Source organism: Dendropsophus ebraccatus, chromosome 9, assembly GCF_027789765.1.
Source record: "Dendropsophus ebraccatus isolate aDenEbr1 chromosome 9, aDenEbr1.pat, whole genome shotgun sequence".
Lineage (NCBI taxonomy): Eukaryota > Metazoa > Chordata > Amphibia > Anura > Hylidae > Dendropsophus > Dendropsophus ebraccatus.
The window spans coordinates 35,109,337-35,136,494 of NC_091462.1; the positions used below are offsets into that span (position 1 = coordinate 35,109,337).

A 27,158-nucleotide genomic window follows, 5' to 3' on the forward strand; every position below is an offset into this window, starting at 1 on the left:
AGAGGGGAGGGGGGAGGAGGGAGATTAGTCACCAGCACAGAGCAGAGAACAAAGGATTACACAGCGGGACCTGTGTGAAAGCTGGTATTCATAGGTCAGAGCGCTCAGTGCTGACTTCAGAGGAGATAGCCCGGCGATGTAGCTGTAGATTAACTCTTTGTTGTCCTGTGTTAGTCCCTCCCCTCTCCATAGAAAATCATGAAGACAGGGGGGAGAGCTTCAAGCTGCTTTTTCATGATAAAAACTAATTTTTCGCCTAATAAACCCAATTACAAAGTTTCTTAAAATCGCCTGTACTATTGATTTCTGCAAAAAAAATATAAAAATAAATTACACAACAGTGGCAATTTAAGGTTCTAAAACCTCTTCCAAGCTCCTTGATTAGACCGCTATTCCTCCGGGCCTCCCTATATACATGCAACCAAGTGCGCATAGGTTCTTTGGTTCTGAATAGGCTACAACTGCTGCAAAACTACAACTCCAATCATGCCCAGGAGTTGTAGTTTTGCAGCAGCTGAAGAGTCACAGGTGGGGGGGGTCAATGTATCTAGGAATACAATGACAATACCCAAGCCTTCCATGTCCAAGAGCCCAGATGAGTCACATGATGTATCACATGACCCCCTCTCAGCCACTTGGTTTGTGTGGTCATAGAATGTAGACATCACATGACCCATTTCGAAGCTGACGGGAAAAAAAGGTCACGTGATCCCACATAACCCGGAAGTGCTTAGTTTTCAGCCTCGGGGTCTGTTTATTAGAGGAGTATTCCATATGACAAATAACGCTACAGTTCGCACCCACCACAGTCCTGACACCCGCAGTGTGTGACTCCCACATACTCTCACCTTCTTTATGTTGGATTTGGAGGCAGGATGGAAATCCTTCTTACACATGAAGTTAGCAAATGACTTCCCCATGGTTAGACGCTCTCCCCGGAGGAGGACAGTCCACAGCACACACAGATGGGACGAGCACGATCTCTTCTGGCCTCGCTACCTGCGCTAATAACACACCAACTCCATCACTTCGAGGGAACAGCCAGAGTCTAATCCGCTGAAGGACCTTTGTTGACGTCGCGGCCACGTGATCAGGGGAGGAGGCGGAGTCAGGTTTTTTTTTATTTTAGTTACTGCGAGCTTCTGAAGGACCTTTGATGGTCCAGATCACGTGACTGGTCACATGCGAGGGAGGAGACGAGTCCTGGGCTCTCCTTGATTATGTGAAGTGTCAGAGCGTGAGCGGAGGAGTCCTGTACTTCATGATGCGTAGGAATGGCTGACAGCAGGGATGGGCAGGGGGGCCAGGCTGGAGAGCACTATTGTTGTGAAACTACAAGCCCCAGCACGCTGCAGAATGTTCTGATATGCTGCGCCTTGTAGTTTGCCAAAAGCTGCAAAGATAATGTGTAGCAGGGCTGTGTATGTAATGTGTATATAGCAGAGTATATACTGTGCAGCAGGGCTGTGTATGTAATGTGTGCAGCAGGGCTGTGTATGTAATGTGTATATAGCAGAGTATATAATGTGCAGCAGGGCTGTGTATGTAATGTGTATATAGCAGAGTATATAATGTGCAGCAGGGCTGTGTATGTAATGTGTGCAGCAGGGCTGTGTATATAATGTGTGTAGCAGGGCTGTGTATGTAATGTGTGTAGCAGGGCTGTTTATGTAATGTGTGCAGCAGGGCTGTGTATATAATGTGTGTAGCAGGGCTGTGTATGTAATGTGTGTAGCAGGGCTGTGTATGTAATGTGTGTAGCAGGGCTGTGTATGTAATGTGTGCAGCAGGGCTGTGTATGTAATGTGTGCAGCAGGGCTGTGTATGTAATGTGTGCAGCAGGGCTGTGTATGTAATGTGTGCAGCAGGGCTGTGTATGTAATGTGTGCAGCAGGGCTGTGTATGTAATGTGTGCAGCAGGGCTGTGTATGTAATGTGTGCAGCAGGGCTGTGTATGTAATGTGTGTATATAGCAGAGTATATAATGTGCAGCAGGGCTGTTTATGTAATGTGCAGCAGGGCTGTGTATGTAATGTGTATATAGCAGAGTATATAATGTGCAGCAGGGCTGTGTATGTAATGTGTATATAGCAGAGTATATAATGTGCAGCAGGGCTGTGTATGTAATGTGTATATAGCAGAGTATATAATGTGCAGCAGGGCTGTGTATGTAATGTGTATATAGCAGAGTATATAATGTGCAGCAGGGCTGTGTATGTAATGTGTGCAGCAGGGCTGTGTATATAATGTGTGTAGCAGGGCTGTGTATGTAATGTGTGTAGCAGGGCTGTTTATGTAATGTGTGCAGCAGGGCTGTGTATATAATGTGTGTAGCAGGGCTGTGTATGTAATGTGTGTAGCAGGGCTGTGTATGTAATGTGTGTAGCAGGGCTGTGTATGTAATGTGTGTAGCAGGGCTGTGTATGTAATGTGTGTAGCAGGGCTGTGTATGTAATGTGTGTAGCAGGGCTGTGTATGTAATGTGTGCAGCAGGGCTGTGTATGTAATGTGTGCAGCAGGGCTGTGTATGTAATGTGTGCAGCAGGGCTGTGTATGTAATGTGTGCAGCAGGGCTGTGTATGTAATGTGTGCAGCAGGGCTGTGTATGTAATGTGTGCAGCAGGGCTGTGTATGTAATGTGTGCAGCAGGGCTGTGTATGTAATGTGTGTATATAGCAGAGTATATAATGTGCAGCAGGGCTGTTTATGTAATGTGCAGCAGGGCTGTGTATGTAATGTGTGTGTATATAGCAGAGTATATACTGTGTAGCAGGGCTGTGTATGTAATGTGTGTAGCAGGGCTGTTTATGTAATGTGTGCAGCAGGGCTGTGTATATAATGTGTGTAGCAGGGCTGTGTATGTAATGTGTGTAGCAGGGCTGTGTATGTAATGTGTGCAGCAGGGCTGTGTATGTAATGTGTGTAGCAGGGCTGTGTATGTAATGTGTGTAGCAGGGCTGTTTATGTAATGTGTGCAGCAGGGCTGTGTATGTAATGTGTGCAGCAGGGCTGTGTATGTAATGTGTGTAGCAGGGCTGTGTATGTAATGTGTGTAGCAGGGCTGTGTATGTAATGTGTGTAGCAGGGCTGTGTATGTAATGTGTGCAGCAGGGCTGTGTATGTAATGTGTGCAGCAGGGCTGTGTATGTAATGTGTGTGTATATAGCAGAGTATATATTGTGTGCAGCAGGACTGTGTATGTAATGTGTGTATATAGCAGAGTATATAATGTGCAGCAGGGCTGTGTGTGTAATGTGTGCAGCAGGGCTGTTTATGTAATGTGTGTAGCAGGGCTGTGTATGTAATGTGTGTAGCAGGGCTGTGTATGTAATGTGTGTAGCAGGGCTGTGTATGTAATGTGTGTAGCAGGGCTGTGTATGTAATGTGTGTAGCAGGGCTGTGTATGTAATGTGTGTAGCAGGGCTGTGTATGTAATGTGTGTAGCAGGGCTGTGTATGTAATGTGTGCAGCAGGGCTGTGTATGTAATGTGTGCAGCAGGGCTGTGTATGTAATGTGTGCAGCAGGGCTGTGTATGTAATGTGTGCAGCAGGGCTGTGTATGTAATGTGTGCAGTAGGGCTGTGTATGTAATGTGTGTGTATATAGCAGAGTATATACTGTGCAGCAGGGCTGTGTGTGTAATGTGTGCAGCAGGGCTGTGTATGTAATGTGTGCAGCAGGGCTGTGTATGTAATGTGTGTATATAGCAGAGTATATATTGTGTGCAGCAGGACTGTGTATGTAATGTGTGTATATAGCAGAGTATATAATGTGCAGCAGGGCTGTGTATGTAATGTGTGTATCAGGGCTGTGTATGTAATGTGTGTATATAGCACAGTATATACTGTGCAGCAGGGCTGTGTATGTAATGTGTGCAGCAGGGCTGTGTATGTAATGTGTGCAGCAGGGCTGTGTATGTAATGTGTGTATATAGCAGAGTATATACTGTGCTATATACACATTACAGACACAGCCCTGCTGCACAGTATATACTCTGCTATATACACACATTACATACACAGCCCTGCTGCACACATTACATACACAGCCCTGCTGCACACTATATACTCTGCTATATACACATTACATACACAGCCTTGCTGCACAGTATATACTCTGCTATATACACACACATTACATACACAGCCCTGCTGCACACATTACATACACAGCCCTGCTGCACATTATATACTCTGCTATATACACATTACAGACACAGCCCTGCTGCACAGTATATACTCTGCTATATACACACATTACATACACAGCCCTGCTGCACATTATATACTCTGCTATATACACATTACAGACACAGCCCTGCTGCACAGTATATACTCTGCTATATACACATTACAGACACAGCCCTGCTGCACAGTATATACTCTGCTATATACACATTACAGACACAGCCCTGCTGCACAGTATATACTCTGCTATATACACATTACAGACACAGCCCTGCTGCAGAGTATATAATGTGCAGCAGGGCTGTGTATATAATGTGCAGCAGGGCTGTGTATGTAATGTGTGCAGCAGGGCTGTGTATGTAATGTGTGCAGCAGGGCTGTGTATGTAATGTGTGCAGCAGGGCTGTGTATGTAATGTGTGCAGCAGGGCTGTGTATGTAATGTGTGCAGCAGGGCTGTGTATGTAATGTGTGCAGCAGGGCTGTGTATGTAATGTGTGCAGCAGGGCTGTGTATGTAATGTGTGCAGCAGGGCTGTGTATGTAATGTGTGCAGCAGGGCTGTGTATGTAATGTGTGCAGCAGGGCTGTGTATGTAATGTGTGCAGCAGGGCTGTGTATGTAATGTGTGTGTATATAGCAGAGTATATACTGTGCAGCAGGGCTGTGTATGTAATGTGTGCAGCAGGGCTGTGTATGTTATGTGTATACAGCAGAGTATATAAGATGTGTATGTAATGTGTGTATACAGCAGAGTATTAGTGTATGTAGCAGAGCTGTGTATGTAATATTTACACAGCAGAGTATGTAATGTCTGTGGTGGAATTGTGTGTGTGTGTGTGTGTGTATGTGTATATAGAAGAGTATATAATGTGTTTAGGAGAGTAATGCTGCCTGTACTTCATACCAAAGAGCGGTGTATATTTCTATTAAGCAGCAGAGCTGTGCATGTATACAGCTGTATCACTCATGCAGCAGTGCAGTGCTCTCCAACCTGTATTTCTGAAACAGCCACAGGTTTGGGTACACTGTACTAGAGAATGTAACATGTGCATATAGGAGAACTATACATTTTGAGGCTGGGTTCACACTACCTATATTTCAGTTAGTATTGTGGTCCTCATATTGCAACCAAAACCAGGAGTGGATTAAAAACACAGAAAGGATCTGTTCACACAATGTTGAAATTGAGTGGATGGCCGCCATATAACAGTAAATAACGGCCATTATTTCAATATAACAGCCGTTGTTTTAAAATAACAGCAAATATTTGGAATTAAATGGCGGCCATCCACTCAATTTCATCATTGTGTGAACAGATCCTTTCTGTGTTTTTATCCACTCCTGGTTTTGGTTGCAATATGAGGACCACAATACTGACTGAACTATACGTAGTGTGAACCCAGCCTCAATGTATATAGCATTGTTTGTGTGTGTGTGGAGGGGGGGGGGGGGGCATTAAATAAAAAAAAGGTTAGTACAGACTTCTATTTAGTGAAACTGCAGTGTTACAATTCACCAGCAGATGGCAGGAGAGACCAATGAAAGTTTAATTCAATCTTTACAAAGCCTACCCTGCTACAATGTGCCACCTATTTGCTGCTTACAGCTAGTGTAGACTTGTATACTATTAGGCCTTTCATCTTGTCTCATTAGCATTAATGTATTTACAAAAAGTCATGGGAGCCTAAGCTTTATGATTCTGGAAAACAATGCAGAAGACTGATGCTGAAATATATATATGCTGAGCTTTGATGGACTGCGGGTTGGCTGTAAAAAAAAAAAAAAAAAAAAAAAAAAGGAACATGAATAGGGGTGTGTTCACGTGTTAAGGTTTCTATCCCAAACTGGGTTTAAAGTGTCACTTTCATTTAATATATATATATATATTTTTTTTTGCAGAAATCAAAAGTACAGGAGATTTAAAGAAACTTTGTAATTGGGTTTATTAGGGTTTGGGGTTTTTTTTATCGTGAAAAAGCAGTTTGAAGCTCTCCCCCCGGTCTTCATGGTTCTCTTATGGAGAGGGGAGGGGTTGAGGGAGATGAGGCACAAAAACAGGACAACAAAGAGTTAATTTACAGCTACATCACCGGGGTGTCTCCTCCTGCAGTCAGCACTGACCTATCTGACCTCTGAATACAGGTTTTCACACAGTTCCCGCTGTGTAATCCTTTGTTCTCTGCTCTCTGCTGGCGACTTATCTCCCCTCTCCATAGATTACACAGGACGTGTCTGATGTAAAAGAGTCGACATTTCCTGATAATGAGCAGTGGATGAGAGAGAGAGAGAGAGAGAGAGAGAGAGAGAGAGAGAGGGGGGGGGGCTGGGGAAAGTCTTTTTGCCTAATAAACCCAATTACAAAGTTTCTTAAAATCACCTGTACTATTGATTTCTGTAAAAAAAATAATAATATATATGTATACACGACAGTGACACTTTAAGAGAGAGAACAGTCAGTCTTTATTCATGGCATCTATTCAAAAACAGCATGAAAAAAAAAACTGTGAACAGACTCTAGGAGCAGGATCTTAAGCAATACAGTACTGATATATAGTATTTCTACCCTCAGACCTCAGCTCCGGCATGGAACCCTGCTCCTGCGACACCTTTGTTGCTCTTCCACCTGCAACTGTTGGCAACAGAATTATTTTTGGGAAAAACTCAGACAGACCAAGTGATGAAGTCCAGGAGGTTGTGTATTTTCAAGGCCGATCTTATGAACCAGGAGAAAAACTAGAGGTAGAGCAAAACTTTGCCTATTCGTTTTAAAGGGACATTCTTTTTTTTCTTTTAGATCAACAGGTGTCAGAAAGTTATATAGATCTGTAATTTACTTCTGTTTAAAAACCTCCACTTTTCCAGTACTTATCAGCTGCCGTATGTCCTGCAGGAAGCGGTGTATTCTCTCCTGTTTGACACAATGGTCCCGGCTGCCACCTCAGTTCATGACAGGAATTGTCCAGAGTAGTAACAAATCCCTAGAAAAACTCTACTGCTCTGTCCATGTCAGGAACTGTCCAGAGGCGGCAGCAGAGAGCACTGTGTCAGACAGGAAAGAATACACCAATTCTTGCAGGACATACAGCAGCTGATAAGTACTGAATGAGTTCAGATTTTTAAATGCAAGTGCTATAAGGAGATAATGCAGATACACAGGCAAGAAAGCTTTAAAGTGAATCTGTACCGGCATGTAGCTGCCCCCAAACTGTCAGTACCACATTGTAGAGGTCCTAACGCTGTGTCTGGTTCGGGGGTCAGCCTTTCTCCTGGTGCTGGTATTTTAAAGAAAAACTACTTTTATTGCTGCGGTGCAGGGATTCAATCTCCCCTGGGTTGGATAGAGGCGGGGAGAGAGGTGCTGTAGATTGACTCCCCGCCCAGCTCCAGCAATTAAAGTAGTCTTTCTTCAAAATATGGGCACCGGGAGAAAGGCTGACCCCTGAAGCAGACAAAGTTTGAAGACCTCTACAACGTGGTACCAGCGGTTTGGGGGCGGCTACATGCCGGTACAGATTCCCTTTAAGCATAAATGTTTTGGATGAAAAGCTAACGGCCTAATATGTGTGGGCAGGCATTGTCCCATCAGTACATGTTGGGGAAACTAAGCTTATGCGTGCTGACTTTCAAGCTTTGTCATAGTTGCCCAAAATCAGACTTTTAGTTGCAAGTTGCTCACAACTTACCTCAATGTATATAGTGTGTGCTTGTCATGGCTCCGACTGCACAAATATTTTGTTTGTGTGATATAATTGCGATCTGTTGCCATCTCTAGCCTTAGGGCCCTATTCCACCAGACGATTGTCGTTAAATCGTTCGAATCTAAACGATAATCGTTTGGTTGAAATGCAGTTAACGATTAACTAGAGATGAGCGAACCTGGAGCATGCTCGAGTCCATCCGAACCTGAACTTTCGGCATTTGATTAGCGGTGGCTGCTGAAGTTGGATAAAGCCCTAAGGCTATGTGGAAATCATGGATATAGTCATTGGCTGTATCCATGTTTTCCAGACAACCTTAGAGCTTTATCCAAGTTCAGCAGCCCCCGCTAATCAAATACCGAACGTTCGTGTTCGGATCGACTCTAACCCAAACCTGGTTCGCTCATCTCTATGATTAACGACCGAATGAGAAATCGTTGATTGCTTTATAAGACCTGGACCTATTTTTATTGTTGCTTGTTCGCAAATTGTTCGCATTGAATAAGACGTCGTTCGCAGTAGATACGAACGCAATAGCGAAGAAAAAACGATCGGAAATACGATCATAAGTAACGATTATCGTTCCATGGAAATGAGTGAACATTTTCAGGTCTTTCGCAATAGCGGTCGTTTGAGATCGTTAAAGATTATGCTAACGATAATCGCCCGGTGGAATAGGGCCCTTAGGCTGGGTTCACACTGTATTTTTGCAGTTTGTTTATTGGGAAGAAAAAATAGATGCAATTGAGTGCACGCGTTTGGATCTGTTTTTCCCTTGACCTCCATTATATAAAAATGGATAAAAACTGATTATTTTTTTTTCTTTAGTGTACACACACGGATTAAACAAACTGCAAAAATGCAGTGTGAACCCAGCCATAGGGCCCTATTCCACGGGCCGAGCAGGGCCCGATCAACGATGTAAACTAGCGCAGATCTGCTAGATCGCCGCTCGTTTACTGGGCCTATTCCACGGCCCGATGATTGAGGGCCATTCTGAAGCTAGAGCGCGTGGGACCCGGGGAGGAAGACAGAGCGGAGGAGAAGCCCTGCAGGTAATGTATTGTGCTTCTCAAATCGTCGCTCGCCCGCCGCACACCGCTATTCCACCGTAGCGATGCGCGATGGGGGAACGAGGATTTTAGGTCTGGCCCTAAATGAACAATCAGCCGATGACACTATTCTATTCCACCGAGCGATTATCGTTCCTGTGGAATAGGGCCCTTAAGCAATTATTATGTTCTGAAAGGGGCACTCTGGATGGTCCTGATGGGGTGAACAGTGACCAACAAATGACTGTGGTGCATCTGATATAATACGATGGTGCTCAAGTCCATTCGAGTATAGCTATTGCAGAGAATGAATTCAGCAGCCAGTAGTTATGAGCAAACTTGCCAAAAATTTGTCAGTGTTCACCCAAAGGCTGGGCATTTGATGCCTGGCAGCTGGAGAAGTTGGATGCAGTCCTAGGGTTGCCAGGAAAACATGGGAGCAGCCTGTTTCCAAACTTTTCCAGACATGGGAGTGAAATGAAAAGCTTTTGGGTGAACACTGCCGAACTTTGGGCAAGTTTACTCCTCACTACTTGCCAGTAAAGCTGGAGAGCCAAGGTTCCCTACCCCTGGAATAGAAGAGGGTTGCCGCTGTATTCATTCTGTGCAATAGCTATTATTTACACCTCTCACTCATTTTTCTTCTAGTGCACTTACATTGAAATTGAACAAGCAGAGAAGACCCACGCAGTAGTTCTAAGTCGCCCGTCTTGGCTATGGGGAGCCGAAATGGGAGCCAATGAATTTGGTGTATGTATCGGAAATGAAGCCGTTTGGGGGAAAGAAGAAATCGATGATAGAGAGGCACTTCTGGGCATGGATCTTGTCAGGTTGGGGAAAGAAAATAACTTACTGCTGATAACTACGTGACTGGATAAAGATTTTATTGAAGAATCTGTGTTCCCTCTAGGTTAGGATTGGAGAGGGCAGACACAGCTGAAGGCGCAATGGATGTGATCATTGGTTTGTTAGAAAAATATGGTCAAGGGGGCAACTGCATGGAGAGTCCGATGTCCTTTACGTATCACAACAGCTTCCTTATAGCGGACAGGAAAGAAGCCTGGATACTGGAGACAGCTGGACAGTACTGGGCTGCAGAGAAAGTAGATGGTAATCTTATATTTAATGGGTGACTGTATGTGAACCACCTATACAAGGTCAGGTTGAACTCTTCCTGACACACTTTTTTTTTTTTTTTTCCTTTTTAATTTTTTTTTAAATAGAAGGTATGAAGAATATATCCAACAACCTATCCATCACCACCAAGATTGATCGAGAACACCCTGCCATGAGAGAATATGCCAAGACTAAAGGCTGGTGGGACGGAAGAAAAGAATTTAATTTTGCAGCTGTGTATTCCTACTTCAACCCATCGAGATCTTCATCATCCGGGGACAGGTTCTGTGAAGGATACAAACTGCTCCGGAAACATAAAGGCAAGTTACAGGCTAGTGTCTTGTCGGGATACTTTTAGCAGTGTGTTACGCTACTATTTCTGGTAGGTAAAATGTGTATACATTTTCCATCTTACTCAATGTAGAGCTGTTCTTAAAGGAAAAGTCTGATTTAAAGTTTTTATTAAAGTATTGTATTGCCCCCCAAAAGTTATACAAATCGCCAATATACACTTATTACAGGAAATGCTTATAAAGTGCTTTTTTCCCCCTTCACTTACTGCATCAAGGCTTCACTTCCTGGATAAAATGGTGATGGTGTGACCCGACTCCCAGAGCTGTGCGGGCTGTGGCTGCTGGAGAGGATGATGGCAGGAGGACACTAAGGGACATAGGGCACTGGAGGGACACTGAGCATCCCTCTGCCATCATCCTCTCCCGCAGCCACAGCCTGCACAGCTCTGGGAGTCGGGTCGTGACATCACCATTCTATTCAGGAAGTGAAGCCTTGATGCAGTAGTAAGTGCAGGGAAAAAGCAGTTAATAAGCATTTCCCGTAATAAGTGCATATTGTGGATTTGTATAACTTTCGGGGGACAATACTTTAATAAAAAATTTTGCTAGACTTCTCCTTTAATGGTATGTTATGTGCAGCACTGATGTTATACAGGCTGATATCATTACAGATGTAAATTCTGGTATAACAGTATGCATACAGGAGACTGGAGATGAGTGTAAGGGTGCGTTTACAGAAAGATTTGCCATAGATTTGAAGCCAAAGCCAGGAATGAATTTGAACGGAGAAATCTCAGGCTTTCCTTTATGACCTGAACTGTTTATAGTCTCTTTCTGGCTTTGGCTTCAAATTTTTGACAGATAATCTTTCTGTGTAAATGGACCCTAAGAGAGAACTCGCAGCTTCAGCAGATTTATCTTTTAGGAAACATGACAGCTGAAACTATGATGGACATTCTCTCAGACAAGCCAAGTGGGATTAACATGGAGGGTGGATTTATGACAACTGGAAGCATGGTCTCTATTCTTCCACAGGATCCAAACCAGCCATGCTGCCACTTCTTCACCGGTACTCCAGACCCTGCCAGGTAGGCCATCGGTAGGTAGCTGAAATTAAAAGTAATCTGTCAGCTGCAGTTCATGTTCCAATCTGCAGACCCTGTTAGATAGCTGTTACATCAGCTGTGCTTCCATGATGTAGCAATTTCTTTTTTTTTTTTTTTCCAAGGAGTCAAAGAGGCTTTTCCAAGCACAGAATAGCTGCAACCTGGAATACCTCCTCTGTTTGATTTTACTATATCCTAGAACCACAGACAGATCAGGAAGACACATAGGGGGATATTTATCAAACATGATGGTGTAAAGTGAAACTGGCTCAGTTGCCCCTAGCAACCAATCAGATTCCACCTTTCATTCCTCACAGACTCTTTGGAAAATAAAAGCTGGAATCTGATTGGTTGTTAGGGGAAACTGAGACAGTTTCACTTTATACCATATTTGATAAATCTCCATACCTTTTCTTATATCTAACAGAGTTAGCAGTTTGAAATGTAAATTGCAGCTGACAGATTTCCTTTAAATGATGTGTGTGACTTTTCCTTCTATAAGAAAAAAAAGTGGAAAATCTTGTCCAATAATAACAGTCAGTCATTTACTTTTTTGATGCAGTACAATGTAAAAAAGACGAATACAAGTGCAACTATCTGTGTAAAACGGTCTCAAGAATAACACACTAAAATATCCTATACTTTCAGTAAGGGTCCAATAAACTGATTTATGCCTAAATGCTTTATACATTTTTCTTCATATACTTTTTAGTTTTTACATGTAAATTATATCAACTCGCTGCCTCCAAGCAGAGTTCTTGAAGGTAAGACATATAAGTAACTTGTAAAACTTATTAGTGTTGAAGAAACTTGCTGAAAGTTCAGGTTCAGCAACGTTCATCTGAACCCAAACTGAAGACGTTGGATGCCCCCTAGGGAGTCCTAGAAAACATGAATACAGCCATAAGCTATATCCAGCTTCTCCAGACCCTGGGAGTCAAATGCTGTGTTTGGGTTCAGATGAATATTGCTGAACCTGAAATTTCATCACGTTTGCCCAACATTACTTTTCATTATAACATCAGTACTCTGCATCTTTATAAAACCTTTGGAAAACCTTTTTGAAAATAACTACAACATTTAATGGTACTGCTTTTACAGTAAAAATTCCTATCTATATGTTTATAGAAGTGTTTCCATTTAGGAAAGTTATGGCATATATCATCACTGGCTACTGATTGTGAGAATAAATATGGTTTAGAACTGGGCCTTCTTAACCAACGTCCCCTGTTCGGTGGTGCCCAACTACAGGGAAATACAGCCAGCTCCATTAACTCTCCTTTTCCTAGCTGCGCTAGCTAGGAATAGGAAAGTGAATGGATCTGGCTGTAGTAATCCGCACAGTTGGGTGGCCAGACAATGCTGCTGTGCAGGAAAAAAATGCAGAAGACAGCACAGTGCTATACCATCTCTGTGCCCCCCTCAGTTCTCTAAAAGGGTGGGGATCATATGACTTCACTTTATGGGATGGGAATATCCCTTTACCAGATCCCTCAACTTAAATATACTTAGCTAAACTTCTCAATCTTTACTTACAATATAACTATTTTATTTTTCCTAGATCTGTTTTCAAGCCGTTCATCTTTGTGCCTGAGATTGAACCCTTTGTAAGAACAGCTTCGCCCTCACTTGGTGCTGAAGATCCCGTCAGATTGAAGCCAAGATTCCAAACGAAGCCTGACAGGAGACATGAGCTATATAAGAAACATGAAGACGCCCTAATGTCTATGGAGACATCACAGGTACAAAGTAATATTACATCTAGGTCGAGTAAAAACGTAGGTACATTGATGTGTTGCAAGGGTGAATTCTCATGGCAGATTTGTTGCAAACATTTTAGCAACTATCTCATTTATCTTAATTTAGCCTACAGAAATAAGCTTAAACGGGTTGTTCACTTTTTTTTTTCCTTCAAATAAAACTGGTGGCAAAAAGTGCCGGAGACACTTCTATTAAAAAATCTCCAGTCTTTCAGTACTTATCAGCTGCTTTATGTCCTGAAGGAGGTGGTGTATTCTTTCCAGTCTGGAGATCAGGAGAGATTTTCTTAAAGGCATTTATTGTTTTTAAAACCCAACTGGTGTCAGAAAGTTATATAGATTTCAATACTTATTTTCAGTACTTATCAGCTGTCCAGCAGGAAGTATTCTTTCCAGTCTGACACAGTGCTCTCTGCTGCCACCTCTGTCCATGTCAGGAACTGTCCAGAGCAGGAGAGGATTTCTGGTTCAATGTTTTTATTAGGTTTTTTAAGAACAAATTACAAAAGAGAAAATCTATAAGCACTGACTTTAGTGCCAACAGTATAACGTTTAGAAACAACAGGAATAACATTCGGTATATTATATAGATATAAAATTGTGGTAATATACATTCAGCATGGAATTTGCTGCTGCTATGAACAGTTCCTGACATGTACAGAGGCGGCAGCAGAGAGCAATGTGTCAGACTGGAGAGAATACAGCACTTCCTGCAGGATATACAGCAGCTGATAAGTACCAGAAAACTTAAGATATTTTTAATTGAAGTAAATTACAAATCTTTGGCACCAGTTGATTTGAAGGAAAAAAAAAATAAAATTAGTGAATTGACCTTGAAACTTTTTATTTATTTTTTTTGGGGGGGGGCAGCAAAATTGTACAATGCATTTGAAATCTGAGGGTGTGTTTTTTTTTGTTTTTTTTTTATAGAATGAAATTCTTAAAAAGATGAAGAATTTGGAAAAGAAGAAACTTGAGGAGGTAGAACATTTCCTAAAAGATGGCAGTATTGACCGCTCAGGACTGGCCATGCTCTTTTCCAGCTGCGTTGAGGAGGAACTGAACCTTTATGAGTAGAATTTATAAGCCAGTGTTGTATTGTGGCATTTCACTAACATCCACCTTCCAGTTTTTGCTTGGCCAGGAAAAATGTTTCCGTAATGAACTTTTGGAGATGTCATTGGTGACTAGAGATGATTGAACAGTGGAAAATCTTAGATTCTATAGAACTCAAACCTTGTTGAACCTGCAGCATTTGATTCCTGATGCCTTCCCGGTCCGTGGGGAAGGAGGAGACAGCCCGGGTACCACCTGGAATTCTGAGATTCAGCCTAGGTAATAGGCTGAATCCCAGAATTCCAGGCGGTACCTGGGCTGTCTCCTCCTTCCCCATGGATCGGGAAGGCATCAGGAATCAAATGCAGGCCCAACAAGGTTCGAGTTCTATAGAACCTAAGATTTTCTGACCAATCATCTCTATTGGTGACCCCCTTAGTCCAGTTTTTTTCAGTGTTACAATAATCAAACCTTCTACCAAATGTTTGTTGTGATTAAAAGATATCTAAATCCTGGAAAGACGACTCGAAAACCTTTATTTTGCAAAGATTTTCATCAGATTTAAGGGACACTTCCAGAAAACTGTATTGAGCCCTAAGGACTAAAACTCTTTAGTACCTGGTTATAAGGGTGCAAATGACAGACTTAAACAAAATACTTTTTTTTTTTTTTTAATATTGATACAGCAGACTTAGTCAAATATTATACTTTTAGGATTTTGGTAGATAACTTCTGATGGATTACTAGCCTAGCCAATATAGCTGCTGCTCATAGACATCAAATGGGCCTTTAAGTGTTCGCCTTCTATGAACAGCAATCCCAGTAAGTTGGGCACCATACCAGTTATGATCATTACTTGCAGTGTACAGTAACAATGCACCCAAACTCCTTATGAACTCTTGTAATACACCATGCCAGTTTGCTCTGGCAGAGTTCTATAATGTCACATGGATAATGTAGACAACTATTTGGACGGCGCCGTATTACAGATGCTTTGCTGAGCATAAATCATGGTGGAGATCGCTGTTTTGCCCCCTTATATATTTATACTTGATTACTAAACTAATAACCTGAATTGTGATCATCCAACTACATGTCCCAGAATCACTCAGGATTTTGTCTATGTTAAAGGGAAACTCCGGATAAGGAAAACTTGTTTTTTTTTAAAAGTACATTAAAAGTTATACAGATGTGTCTATACAATGTATTACCGTATCTGTACGGTTCTGGCACACTGGTAGCTGATAGAAATCCAGGAAGTGAAGAAAAATGGCCTCTGTGCCAATTCACATTGTCTCCTGCTCCCACTGCTCTCCCCCCTTAGGAGACAAATATTCCAGGCCTCCGCCTCACATTGTGTGTGTTTGCTGAGGACAGGCTGATGATGCAGACGGGGCAGGGCGTGATGTCCCAGGAGGCTTGGCTGGATCCCCCAATCCCCTGAGCGATTCACCATCTCTGACCGGCCAGAAGCAGGTGTTGCACTGATTTCCCTGATTGTGCTGTGAAATTAGGGCTATGTTCACACATGTTGGAGTGTCATTGCAGTACTGCAGCGTATTCACAAATGATGTAGTAACACAAGTAAATGATGCTAAACAGCAGAGAAAATCAAAGCCTTATTGTGGGGCTCAACTTCAAAGATAAAAGATGCTTGATCTTAATATGTGCGTGAAAAAAAAACTTCTTTACTTTATTCCAATATTAGCATTACAGGTAGAGAATACAGCGTGCTATGTAGTGTTACATGTAGAGAATACAGTGTGGGGTTACAGGTAGAGAATACAGGGTGCTGTGTGGGTGGGACAACAATGAAATGATAAAGTACTGCAAATAATTCAGTAACGCAATAAAACTGCAATGTGTGAACACAACCTAGATGTTCTGCAATAGATTTTTGGTGGGGAATGTGCAGGGTGGGGGACTGTGATGAACAGCTGAGGGAAAGCTTTGCATTCTGGAACCTGTAGTCCTGTGTACAACTGCTCAACCAGGAAGTGCAGAAACACAAAACAAAACAACCCCCCCTCCCCCCCCCCCCAAAAAAAAACAAAACAAATGGATTTTTGGTAGTTTCAAAACTGCAATAGATAAATAATGCGTTATGCTTCTGCAGAAGTTTCATTTTTTTAAACCTCTACCTGGAGTTCCCCTTTAAAGCAGAAGGTATTAAACCAACAATATACTTGTTTGCCTTTTGCTGTCACTTAGCAGCAGTTTCTACTATTCATTTGTTTATAGTCTAAGGCTATGTTCACACAGTCTTTTTATGAAATATGATAGCCATTATTTTACAATGACGACCGTCGGTAAGGTACATTTACGGCAGTTATTATCAAACAATGACTGGTATTTTACCTAAAAAAAGACACGTGAATATAGCCTCAGTTTTCTGTTCCCCCTGAGAAATCTACTGCGAGACAGTACAACAGTCTCATTCTGGACTTAAAGAGGACTTATCCCCCCGGTGGAGCCCCGGATACTTCCCTTCCTGGAATCCTGCTCCTGGACCTGCTCCCGTCGCGGAGAAATTGCCACCCGTGGGCGTTATGCTAATCACTAGAGAGGAGTCTAATGTCCATAGAAAATGACTGGAGCAGTCATTTTCTATGGACGTCGGACTCAACTCTAGTGATTAGCATAATGTCCGCGCACTGCTTTGGTTGGCAATTACTCAGCGCTGGGAGCGGGACTTCCAGGAAGGGGTTAATACCAGGGCGGCAGCCAGGCTGACAGGTTCCCTTTAAATAAAAGAATGGACAGCTGATTCATTAGATTTTGGAAAGGTGAATTTTACTATAGATCCACTCATTACACACTGCAAAATATTTACATTGACTTTTTTTTTTTAATGCCCCAAATCTTGGTGAAATGTTGCTTTTCTCCCAAACCTTTCTAAGTGTATTGGTTTTTTAGTTACCAAAGCGGATTCATTCTGGCAGTAAAAACCCATAGCAAATAGTTGAATCAAAACCAGACAATTATGTGACACATGAATTTTATTTACTAGAAAATGCAAATAAAATCCAATGAATTACTCCATGTTAACATGAATCACAAGCCAGATTAATGAACACATGAATTTGTCCCATGTCACTGGGGCCAGTTGTTATCCCAGTTACAGAAGTCATAGTAACATTGTACACTCTGCTAAATAATCCCAGTGTTTACAATTTGAGACTCATAGCATTAGTATCATTTATCGGTAGGTTCCCGCTCTGTGATGAAAATATAGTAATGTATGTTACATGAATATAAATATTTTTTTAAAACATGGGAGTCAAAAGTGACTGAGCAGAGTCTATAGGAATCTACATATGATGGATACTACAAGGTGGTGACTCCCACAACCTGGACTGACCCGAACCTCTGACATGCTATACCAAAACACAAGTTATTTTTAAAGGATCGGTAAATGGAATCATTGTTATGATGTGTACTATACATTGTCTGCTCTAATAAACACAGAGCATAGTCTTTTCCAGGTACTTATGCAAATAAAAGTGACTGAGCGGAGATGACAGCATTATGGACAGAAAAAAAATGTCAGTTTTTGTATATTGACCTTTGGCCGTGGAGGTGTAGCTTCATTTGACAACATCTAAGTAGATTGTGATGCACACAAAGTCAATTTAATGGCTGTTTAGTATAGTTACTAGGTATAAGTTGCAGTATACGCCACTCTGACCAGCTGTGAAATGGTATTTGTAACTAATCTATAAGTTGGTTTTCAAAGTCACTATAGGATTGGTGGCACAGCACCATCATCTCATGTGTGTCTAGTGGAATGGTGTCCAATCGATGACTTTTCTGTTCGTTGTGACAATTTTAAAGGTATACTTCTATCCTATAAAGCAGTGCTTCTCAAACTGTGAGGCGGGCCTAGTTGTTGGTGAGGCCCAGCTGGGGAGGCAGTTTTCACAAAAGTTACTGTGATCTGCACAGTCCTTTTGCTGTTTGCAACTATCTACATTTTAGCAACATTATTACTTGCTTTATTAGAATCTAGAACTTGGGAAAGGTAGCCCTAGCATTATTTTCAGCTTTTAAATAAACTTTCACTACAGATAGTGAGGCCCAGGCACCCTCTTGGTCAGTCTGGTGAGGCCCAGGCATTGCCTAGGTCTGTTGGGTGAGGCTCCAGTAGAAAAAGTTTGAGAAGCACTGCTATAAAGTAATGATCCATCAATAGGATTACAATTTAGCTTTATTTTGGCTTGTCAGGAAAAGGTGAGTTCCAAGGTAATAGACCAGCTTTAGGACCTTTATATACCTCTATAGAGCATGTATATGAAGGATTATCTGAGACACCCCCCCCCCCCCGATCTCTAGCCATAGCCACGAGAAGCACAGAGTGTGTTGGGTCCCAGCTTAGTGATCAATCTGTCACATTATAAGAGCCAGGCTCCTATAATAAGACATATAGAGGGCTGAGAAGTAAAACATATGTATCCTGACTACATCTAGAGATCACTGGGGGGGGGGGGGAGGGGGGGGTCTCGGCACTGAGAACTCAGCCCTCTGAACTTTTGACATAGATGCGTAACATACTGAAGGTTTTTTTTTTTTAAATGATGTTTTAATGTGACATCAGAATGCTGGCTTGGGCCTCTTGTCACATCATGACAGCGTGTAAACTGATTAGTAAAGGCATTGAAGCTTTAAAACACAAAGAAGAACTGCAACAAATAATCAAAAATATAAGCTGTGCATTCATCTAGGGGAAAACACAACAAATAATAATAAAAAAAAAAAGTTTATTTTCCTCCCATTGACTCTTGCGTCCTCAGCATGTTCTCTCCTGGCTTTGTTTTATGTGAGCTGGATGGCCACATAATGTAAATCTATGGAACTAACCAAGCTGGAAAAGGACAGAGTTGGGAGTGAACATGCGTCGCATGGACTTTTTGCCACCTCGCTCTTCTGATCGTTCGCGGTCTGAACAATCAGACCCTAGCAAACTAAAAAGGTTTTTTCTTTTTTCTTCATTTAACAACAGTTTATATTCCCAGTGTAATAAATATAAGGATATCCAGGGGTTGTATCTCTACTTCCTTCTGAGAATTGCATTACAATAAATATTTCATTATCTTCTATTTCTATATATACAGATATTAGGGCTATGGGTCATGTACTGGTAAGTTACAATGGAACTCTGTGTAACCTCCAGACATTGTCATAAATAAAGAATGGCACTTATTAAGTATGCACTTCGTTTTGTAACAGAACAGGTTTAGATGGGGGCGACTTTCTCAAAAAGATTTCAGTACACATTGATTCTGATCCGCTTGCTATTTGACAGAAATTAAACTTGACACAAAGAGTTGTGCCATTTAGAAAACTTGGTTTAAATTGATGCATTAAGTTAAATTAAATATATTAAAGTAACAAGGAAGGGATTAGATCCATGGAGCAGAAAGTACAGTGATGTAAATTACTTTACTTAAAATACCACGTGCCCTCCTTTACATATACGCATGTGGTACACATCTCATTTTACCAACAGCAGTGTTGCATCCTGGGTAGAATACATCCAATGCAGAGAAAACTACAGACCTATACTCCTTTCATCAGGGAATTGGCACTAACACCTAAATACTGTAGATGTCATGTTGCTTTATTGTAAGCCATATTTTTTAATACTGATATCAAGGTATCTATAACATATTTTGGGCAGTCTCCATAGAGATCATTCTATGGCTAGCTTCTTGCAAAATACTTCCACAAAGAACAGATTTAGCCCCCTTCACCGAGTGAGAGTTCATGCTGTATGTGAGGTTTGTGAGAGAAGTCTGGGCTCAGACTTTTTTTCTTTTTTTTTTCAAAAGGGACGGAGAGGGGGTGGTTGAACATAACATGCACCTACCTCCCCGGCCCCTATCCTCTGCTCCGAAACCGGCCCCTTCCTATTCTGTGCAGGGAACCAAAGCCTCGCTCAGCCAGTCAGTGGCAGTAGCGGAGTCCTGCCTCGGTTGAGAGTCGCAAGGCCCCATTTAAAAACTAAATACAGCAAAACGTTAATAAATATTGTACATAGATGCACATCCATATGACGCCATATGGGGAAAAAAAAATACATGAGCTTTTACATTGCACTTTCCCTGATGGCATTAGCAGAGATTAGGATTTGTTATAATACAATGTTCGACAACATACCAGGTCTTAAATCAGCATGCAAAATACAAATGTCAGCCTGTGAGAAATAAAAATAATAAATTATGGTAAAATGTTGGGTTTGGTCCTGAGCAAGAAAACAAGATGAAGTCTGTGCATATCAACTCAATATAGAATAGCTTCTTACTGCGGGATGGTAGCGACTCACTAACTCGAGGTCATGGGATAACTTTCCATTCTGTAGCCCACCCAGACTTTGCAGCATTGCATAGGCAACTCTTAGAAGCTGCTGAGTTTTATATATATGGCTTTATAGATGCAAGGAAGGTGGTATCTTCTTTAGGATGATGGGAGCAAAATCATGAATGGGTCATCGGTGGTAGGAAGGAAGTTGCTTTGTCTTCAACATGCGGTAGTAAAGGTTTTCATCTCGAAACTCAAACTCATCAGTGATATGTTGGATGACCCCTCCTTTCAGCAGTCTCTCTCCGTATCTTACTGCTTCCCCGCGGTCTGATGTCAGTCCAACCTCAACAAGCCAGCTCACCAAATCTGAGCCCAAGAAGATGGCTCCTGAAGCCCTGGGACCACACCTGTATGTCAAAGGAATGATTCACCCATATGCTCTGTAAGCCTTGTACCAGCGCTGTGTATTTGTCAGCAGGTAGAGGGAAACAGGAAGGAAACAGGACAGCATGATATAAGCATGTTAGGAGAGCTCACCATTGGGTTAGAGATTATTATATGGGGGGTCATTCTAGCAAAATACTATGCTAGCAAAGTGGAAATAGCAAAATGTACTGTTGGTAGGAGCTGTGTTTAGGACAGAGGCCTCCAACTTGTGGCTCTTCAGCTGAACAGTCACCAATTGAGGCCAATGATCTACTACACTGAGATACAACATGAAGTGACGACTATGTAGTGTCGAGTGACTGACTTGGGCTATACAATCAATAGGAACCTAGGTGCACAATGGAACTTAAAGGGGTGATCCAGGCTTAGAAAAACATGGCTTCTTTCTTACAGAAACAGTTTGGGCATGGTTCTGCAACTCAGTTCCAATGCAATGAAAGGAGGCAAGCCCTAACACAACCTGAGGACAGGGGTGGAGCATTTTTTGCAAAAAAATAAAAAATTAAAATCTGTGTGGATTTACTGTAGGAACAAAGTGAAGCGCTCTGTCCCTATCAGCATTCTGCTCATCAGGCTGTGGGCTTTGAGGTCTGCTCGGCTCCCTGCCACTCCTCCCCAGGTGTTGGAAAAAGATGGATCCAGTCCTGGGAAACCAGGCGATTGGCTTTGTTCCTACTGTAAATTTGCTCATCTCTACTTTTGATATGCTCCAATAATACTTAATAACTGGTTACAACTGTATCCATTAAAGTGACTAGTCCCAGAACTGATTATTACACAGTTCCTACAGGAGAAGTCAAGCGGGTGGAGGAATATAACAAAGGGCGTACATTTACCTGTCCTGGTTCCCATGCAGCGCCGCATCCCGCTCCTGGACCCTCTCTGACAGTCTTTATATCTCCCCTCCTGCTATGTCAAGACCCTGCAGATGGATGCCCTGCTCAGCCAGTCAGTGACTGGGGCAGGACACCATTGCAGTCCCCGATAGGCTGAGTTGGCTAAATCTGACCCTTTTGTGACATACTTTGGGAGAAAATGACAGCTGGCAGGGTACGGGAGACCAGTGATGTGGCGCAGCACAGGTACAAGGTCCGGTAAGCATACTTTATTATGTCCCCCCACCCCACCCCTTCCTGGTGGACTTCTCCTTTGAAATGGGGCAGTGGTGTGGATGTGCTATTGCAAAAATGCACCAGAATTACAGTGCCATATAGTTTACAAATAGAGTCTATTATAACAGCTCTAGATTCCTATAAGGGATCAAGTCTCAAGTATTTGTTTTTGTACTATATTCAAATATACATCATCATTCCTTACAAATCCCAAGCTAATGGTGCTATGGGTCACCTCATCAGCTGGATTGCTTCTTTATTATCCCTTAAAGCCGTGCACTCTTGGGGTTCACATGGATGGGAGGAAAAACAGGACAAGACGGGCTTCTAAGGACAATGCAAATGAAATCATGTATGGTGACAATGTGACGCAAAGGAAAAGGGATGAAGCAAGCATAGACTGAAAGACAGAAGAAGACAGACGCTATCGGCAAACATCTACAAGAGGACCCCCTCTATGCAGATCAATGAGGCTGGTGAGAGCATTGCAAGCAAAACACACAACGTGGTTACACAAAGAGCTGGTCACTATCACATTTATTAATAAATCAGATAATCTGTTAATGTTTATTGTCATGTAATACCTAGAGCTGGAAATTAGCTAAAGAGAAAATATTTTATGACAAATATTTCCTAGTCTAACACCTAATAAATACCTGCCAAAAGGAGATGGCAATAAGCTCTGTTCACACCGCCACACCATCACTGCTTCTATTACAATGGAAACCGAGCAAAGCAGTGGTGGACCCCTTAAGTGACAGACAACAACTGTGCCTGAAAGACTTCCCTGACTTACAACAGAGTCCGTCAGGCTTCACTGTGGTGTTTATTGCTTAGACAGGAAGGCTCCAATAGTGGTGTGAACAGAGCCTTAAGCCCTTATTACACGGGCTATAAAGAGGAGCAAATGAGCGCCATCAGTGCTTGCTTGTTCCTCATTCCCCGATCGCTGCTGCCGCCGCTATTACGCACGTCAGCAGCGAGCAGGTGAGTGCAGGGGGGGCCGCGGGAAGCTGCAAGGGGGCTGCCCGGGAGATTGATCGATCTTCTGGGCAGTCCATAGAAGATAGCAGCAGTCTGCTGCTCCCGCTCCTATTCCTCAGAGTGACGGCAGCATATGGCTGCTATCTAGGTTGTTTGTCTTTCAACATGTTGAAAGACAAAAGAAAATGATCAGCCGATCTTTCTCTCCTATTACATGAGAAGAGTATCATCCGTAACGACTGATATTGGCCGAATACGGCCGATAATAGTTTCGTGCAATAGGGCCTTTAGAGATATGTATGGAGCAGAGGACCCCAACAGATCAGTCATTGACCTATGTGTTGCTGGAGGTGTTGGCTCAGTCTGACACTGTGAAAAAACTGAGCGTATATACCACTGTATTACAACCTAATCTAAGTGCTAAGGCTGGGTTCACACTACGTTTTTGCAATCCGTTTCTTTTACAAAAAACAGATGGAAAAAAAAAAACGGATGCATTTGTGTGCATCTGTTTTGATCCGTTTTTCTGACTTCCATTATAAAGATAAAAACTGATTTTTTAACGAACAAAAAAAAGTCGACCTCATCTTTTGTTTCCATTTAAAAAAAAAAAAAAGGGATCAGTTTTGATCTATATATTTTTTTTTTATAATGGAAGTCAGTGGAAAATGGATTGAAACAGATACACACAAATGCATTCCTTTTTTTTTTTCATCCGTTTTTTTATTTTTTTACAAAAAGCAGATTGCAAAAACGTAGTGTGAACCTAGCCTAACAAATTAACGGGACGTCAGGTTAGCCCTCGAGAATTTAAAGGAGTGCTCCAGTGGGGGGAATTATATCTATCTATATATTTTACATTCCATTCATTTTTACACTGAGTGGCAGCAGTAAAGGGGAACATGGGCCCTCTGTTGCCACCCATGGCTGTTTTGGAAACTGCATGGCTTGAGCAGCCTTGCAGTTCCCGACAAAGCCACTGGCAGAGGGGCTGTGTCACTCCTTATTGCTGCCACTAAGTGTAAAAAAATAAATAATAATTATATACACACACAATTTTCCTTTTTTTTCCCGCTGGTATACCCCTTTAACATACTTTTCTCATAGAGCTAACACATCTCCTGTCTTTATAGTAGTGCAACACTTCTGACCAACTGCAAATGTAATGCTCTGACCCTGGATAGGGCGTGCAGTCAGTAATATATGTGAAAATTACTTTGTATGTATATGTGCAACATGTTGCAGCCTAAAGCACTATATACAGATACAAACACTTATAATGCAACACCGACACGTGTAAACACTGACGAAGATGATGATGATCACACGGAATGAAAAAATGTGGTTCTAACACAGCGGGAGACTGTTCTGAGAATTATCTCACTGTGAGATGGAGGGTTGATCTGGGGACGCCTACATTATATATGATGTCATTTATCTCTGCATTATGTGCTATTGCTAATCGCCAGTAAATAACATACATGACTAAGAAGGCCTTGTAGATCACAACAATGTCTCCTCCCCATTCTGGCTAATGTAATATGGCAATACCTTCTTTCCCTGACAACGTTCTTGATGCACAGGTCTCTGTGGTAGTGGACAAATTGATGGCAAGTCAGTCGGATCTCCTCAGGCAGCCGGGTCTCCGCAGCCTCCACATTGGGTTCTCTGCCACTCCAGAGGAACTGTAGTCTAAGCAATATATATTAGCAAACTGCTGAATAAAAGATCCTGAAGAGAACCAATTGTCAGTGCAAAAGAATTTAGTATTCTTCATTTATATCTATTTTATAGCCCCAGGTGTCCTGATTCCAAAGGTGTTTTTTTACTTTCTTGCTACGAGCCCTTTGCTCTTGAAATAGAAGGGTTGTACTATTTGGTTGAATGTCTGTACTTTTCACTTAGTCGTCAGGTGGGCGGGAACTGTACTGCAAAATAGGATCTAAATGCTGAAGGCTTAACCTCTTAAGGACCGGGCCAATTTTCGTTTTTGCGTTTTCGTTTTTTCCTCCTTGTGTTTAAAAGGCAATGGCACTTGCATTTTTTCACCTAGAAACCCACATGAGCCCTTATTTTTGGCGCCACTAATTGTACTTTGCAATAGGAGACTTATTTTTTTTTGCATAAAATATGCTGCAAAACCAGAAAAAAAATGATATGCGCGGTGAAATTGAAACTGACATGTTATATATGTTCCTCAGGTCGGTACGATTAAAACGATATGCAATTTGCATAACTTTTATATTATTTGATAGCTTTTAAAAAAAATAAAACCTTCTACAGCAAAAAAAACGTTCCCTAAAATCACTCCATTCCCAGGCTTATAGCGCTTTTATCCTTTGGTCTATGGGGCTGTGTGAGGTGTCATTTTTTGCGCCATGATGTGTTCTTTCTATTGGTACCTTGATTGCGTATATGCGACTTTTTGGTCGCTTTTCATTACAATGTTTCTGGATTTGATGCGACCAAAAATGCGCAATTTTTGCACTTTGGCGGGTATTTGCGCTTACACCGTTTACCGTGTGAGATCAGGAATGTGATAAATTAATAGTTTGCGCAATTACACACGCGGCGATACCAAACATATTTTTATTTATAAAATGGGAAAAGGGGGGTGATTCAGACTTTTATTAGGGGAGGTGGTTTTGTATTTATAAGAAACCTTTTTTTTATACTTTCACATTAATTTGAAGTCTTCCTGGTGTTAGGGTTATTCACTCTGGGGGACTTCTAATACAGCTACACTGATCTCCCATAATCAGATCGGTGCTCTATTGCTATGGTCTGCTGCAGACCATTGCAATAGAATACCGAGCCGGGATCAGCGTCTTTACGTTGCTGAGGCCCGGCTCGGTAAGACCAAGGAATCCCCCTCTGCATCGCATCTCGGGGGGGCTGGGATCCCACCACTAGACACCAGGGAGGGGCTGCATTTAACACTGTTAGATGCAGCTGTCATGTTTGACGGCTGCATCTAACAGTGTTAATTAGCGGGAACGGCGATCGGCTTGCTCCCGCTAATAGTCGTGGTCCCATGCTGCAGATAGCAGTCGGGATCGCAGCAGTTCAGAGCAGGGTCGCGGCGCGGCCCCCCTTTGAACTCCTCTTGCGGGCATATGCCGACAAATGAGGTTAAAGTGTCACTGTCCTTTTGTTTTTTTTTGTTTGTTTTGTTTTTGCAGAAATCAATAGTCCAGGTGATTTTAAGAAACTTTGTAATTGGGTTTATTAGGCAAATATGCCATTATCTGCATTCAAAAAGACTTTCCCCAGGTCCCCCCCCTCCTCTCACTCATCCACTGCCCATTATCAGGAAATCTTGACTCTTTTACACATTCGGGCCCTGTGCAACCTATGGAGGGGGGAGGAGAGGAGGGAAATTAGTCGGCAGCAGAGAACAAAGGATTACACAGTGGGAGCTGTGAAAAAGCCAGTATTCAGAGGTCAATGCTGACTGTCAGAGGAGATAGCCCTGTGATGTAGCTGTAAATTAACTCTTTTTTTTGTCCTGATTTTTGGTGCCTCATCTCCCTCAACCTCTCCCCTCTCCATAAGGGAACCATGAAGACAGGGGGGAGGAGCTTCAAACTTTTTTATTATAAAAATGCATTTTTTGACTAATAAACCCAATTACAAAGTTCCGTAAAATCGCCTGTAAAATTGATTTCTGCTAAATAAATTTAAACGACAGTGACACTTTAGGGGTTTGTCCCTGCACACAACCAGACAGTTAATCCGCCCATACATATCACAATACCAGTCACTGTGCCTGTGATCCTTTCTTGACTTGTATTTAGTCATATGCAGCTTTGCTGGAAGGCATGTATGGACAGATGAACCATCCACCTATATGTAAGGAAGGGGAACCATCAGGGGTGGAGCGGCACTGCTAGACAGAACAGGGCTGCAGAGAAGGAAACCTATTATACCAGTAAGTAATACCCACAGCAGTGCATTTTTTAATGTTAAAAGTTGACCACCCCCTTTAAGAAGACTTAATTTATTTCATATCTTTTATAGTGCCATCTGTGCAGAAATGCATTCTT

The 27,158-nt window shown here is 42.2% G+C and overlaps 3 protein-coding genes across 8 annotated transcripts in view; 1 reads left to right on the top strand and 2 right to left on the bottom strand.

The window, feature by feature from the left end:
* CIR1 (corepressor interacting with RBPJ, CIR1) overlaps positions 1-1,095 on the bottom strand; it is a 30,077-nt gene extending 28,982 nt beyond the window's left edge. Inside the window, exon 1 of the mRNA XM_069982964.1 lies at positions 849-1,095. Coding sequence (XP_069839065.1) covers positions 849-920 — 72 coding nt within the window. The 5' untranslated portion in view covers positions 921-1,095. The remainder of the gene's footprint in view (positions 1-848) is intronic.
* Positions 898-14,459, top strand: SCRN3 (secernin 3). 3 transcript variants are annotated; one of them, XM_069982967.1, is made up of 8 exons: positions 898-1,112; positions 6,758-6,927; positions 9,587-9,768; positions 9,849-10,048; positions 10,162-10,374; positions 11,273-11,435; positions 13,015-13,195; positions 14,144-14,459. In XM_069982967.1, the coding sequence occupies exons 2-8, from the start codon at positions 6,772-6,774 to the stop codon at positions 14,288-14,290; spliced, it is 1,242 nt and encodes a 413-aa protein (XP_069839068.1). In that variant the 5' UTR covers positions 898-1,112; positions 6,758-6,771; the 3' UTR covers positions 14,291-14,459. The 3 variants fall into 3 exon arrangements, with proteins under 3 accessions (XP_069839068.1, XP_069839066.1, XP_069839067.1); XM_069982965.1 differs by lacking the exon at positions 898-1,112 and adding an exon at positions 1,166-1,268; XM_069982966.1 differs by lacking the exon at positions 898-1,112 and adding an exon at positions 1,169-1,237.
* A 2,791-nt stretch (positions 14,460-17,250) lies between these two features.
* Positions 17,251-27,158, bottom strand: part of GPR155 (G protein-coupled receptor 155) — a 43,228-nt gene continuing 33,320 nt past the window's right edge. For 2 of the 4 annotated variants that reach the window (XM_069982959.1, XM_069982960.1), the window contains exons 15-16: positions 24,664-24,804; positions 17,251-20,976 (exon numbers count right to left, since the gene is read on the bottom strand). In XM_069982959.1, the coding sequence (XP_069839060.1) occupies positions 20,754-20,976; positions 24,664-24,804 (364 nt within the window). In that variant the 3' untranslated portion in view covers positions 17,251-20,753. Of the gene's footprint in view, positions 21,030-22,378; positions 22,456-24,663; positions 24,805-27,158 lie in introns of those variants that run through there. The other 2 variants (XM_069982963.1, XM_069982962.1) reach the window with 2 other exon arrangements.

Excerpts from the sequence above, each read along its gene's own strand:
- SCRN3 (XM_069982965.1), top strand. Across the intron at positions 9,769-9,848 it reads CTGGGCATGGATCTTGTCAG|GTTAGGATTGGAGAGGGCAG; the intron begins GTTGGGGAAAGA and ends TGTTCCCTCTAG. Across the intron at positions 10,375-11,272 it reads ACTGCTCCGGAAACATAAAG|GAAACATGACAGCTGAAACT; the intron begins GCAAGTTACAGG and ends TTTATCTTTTAG.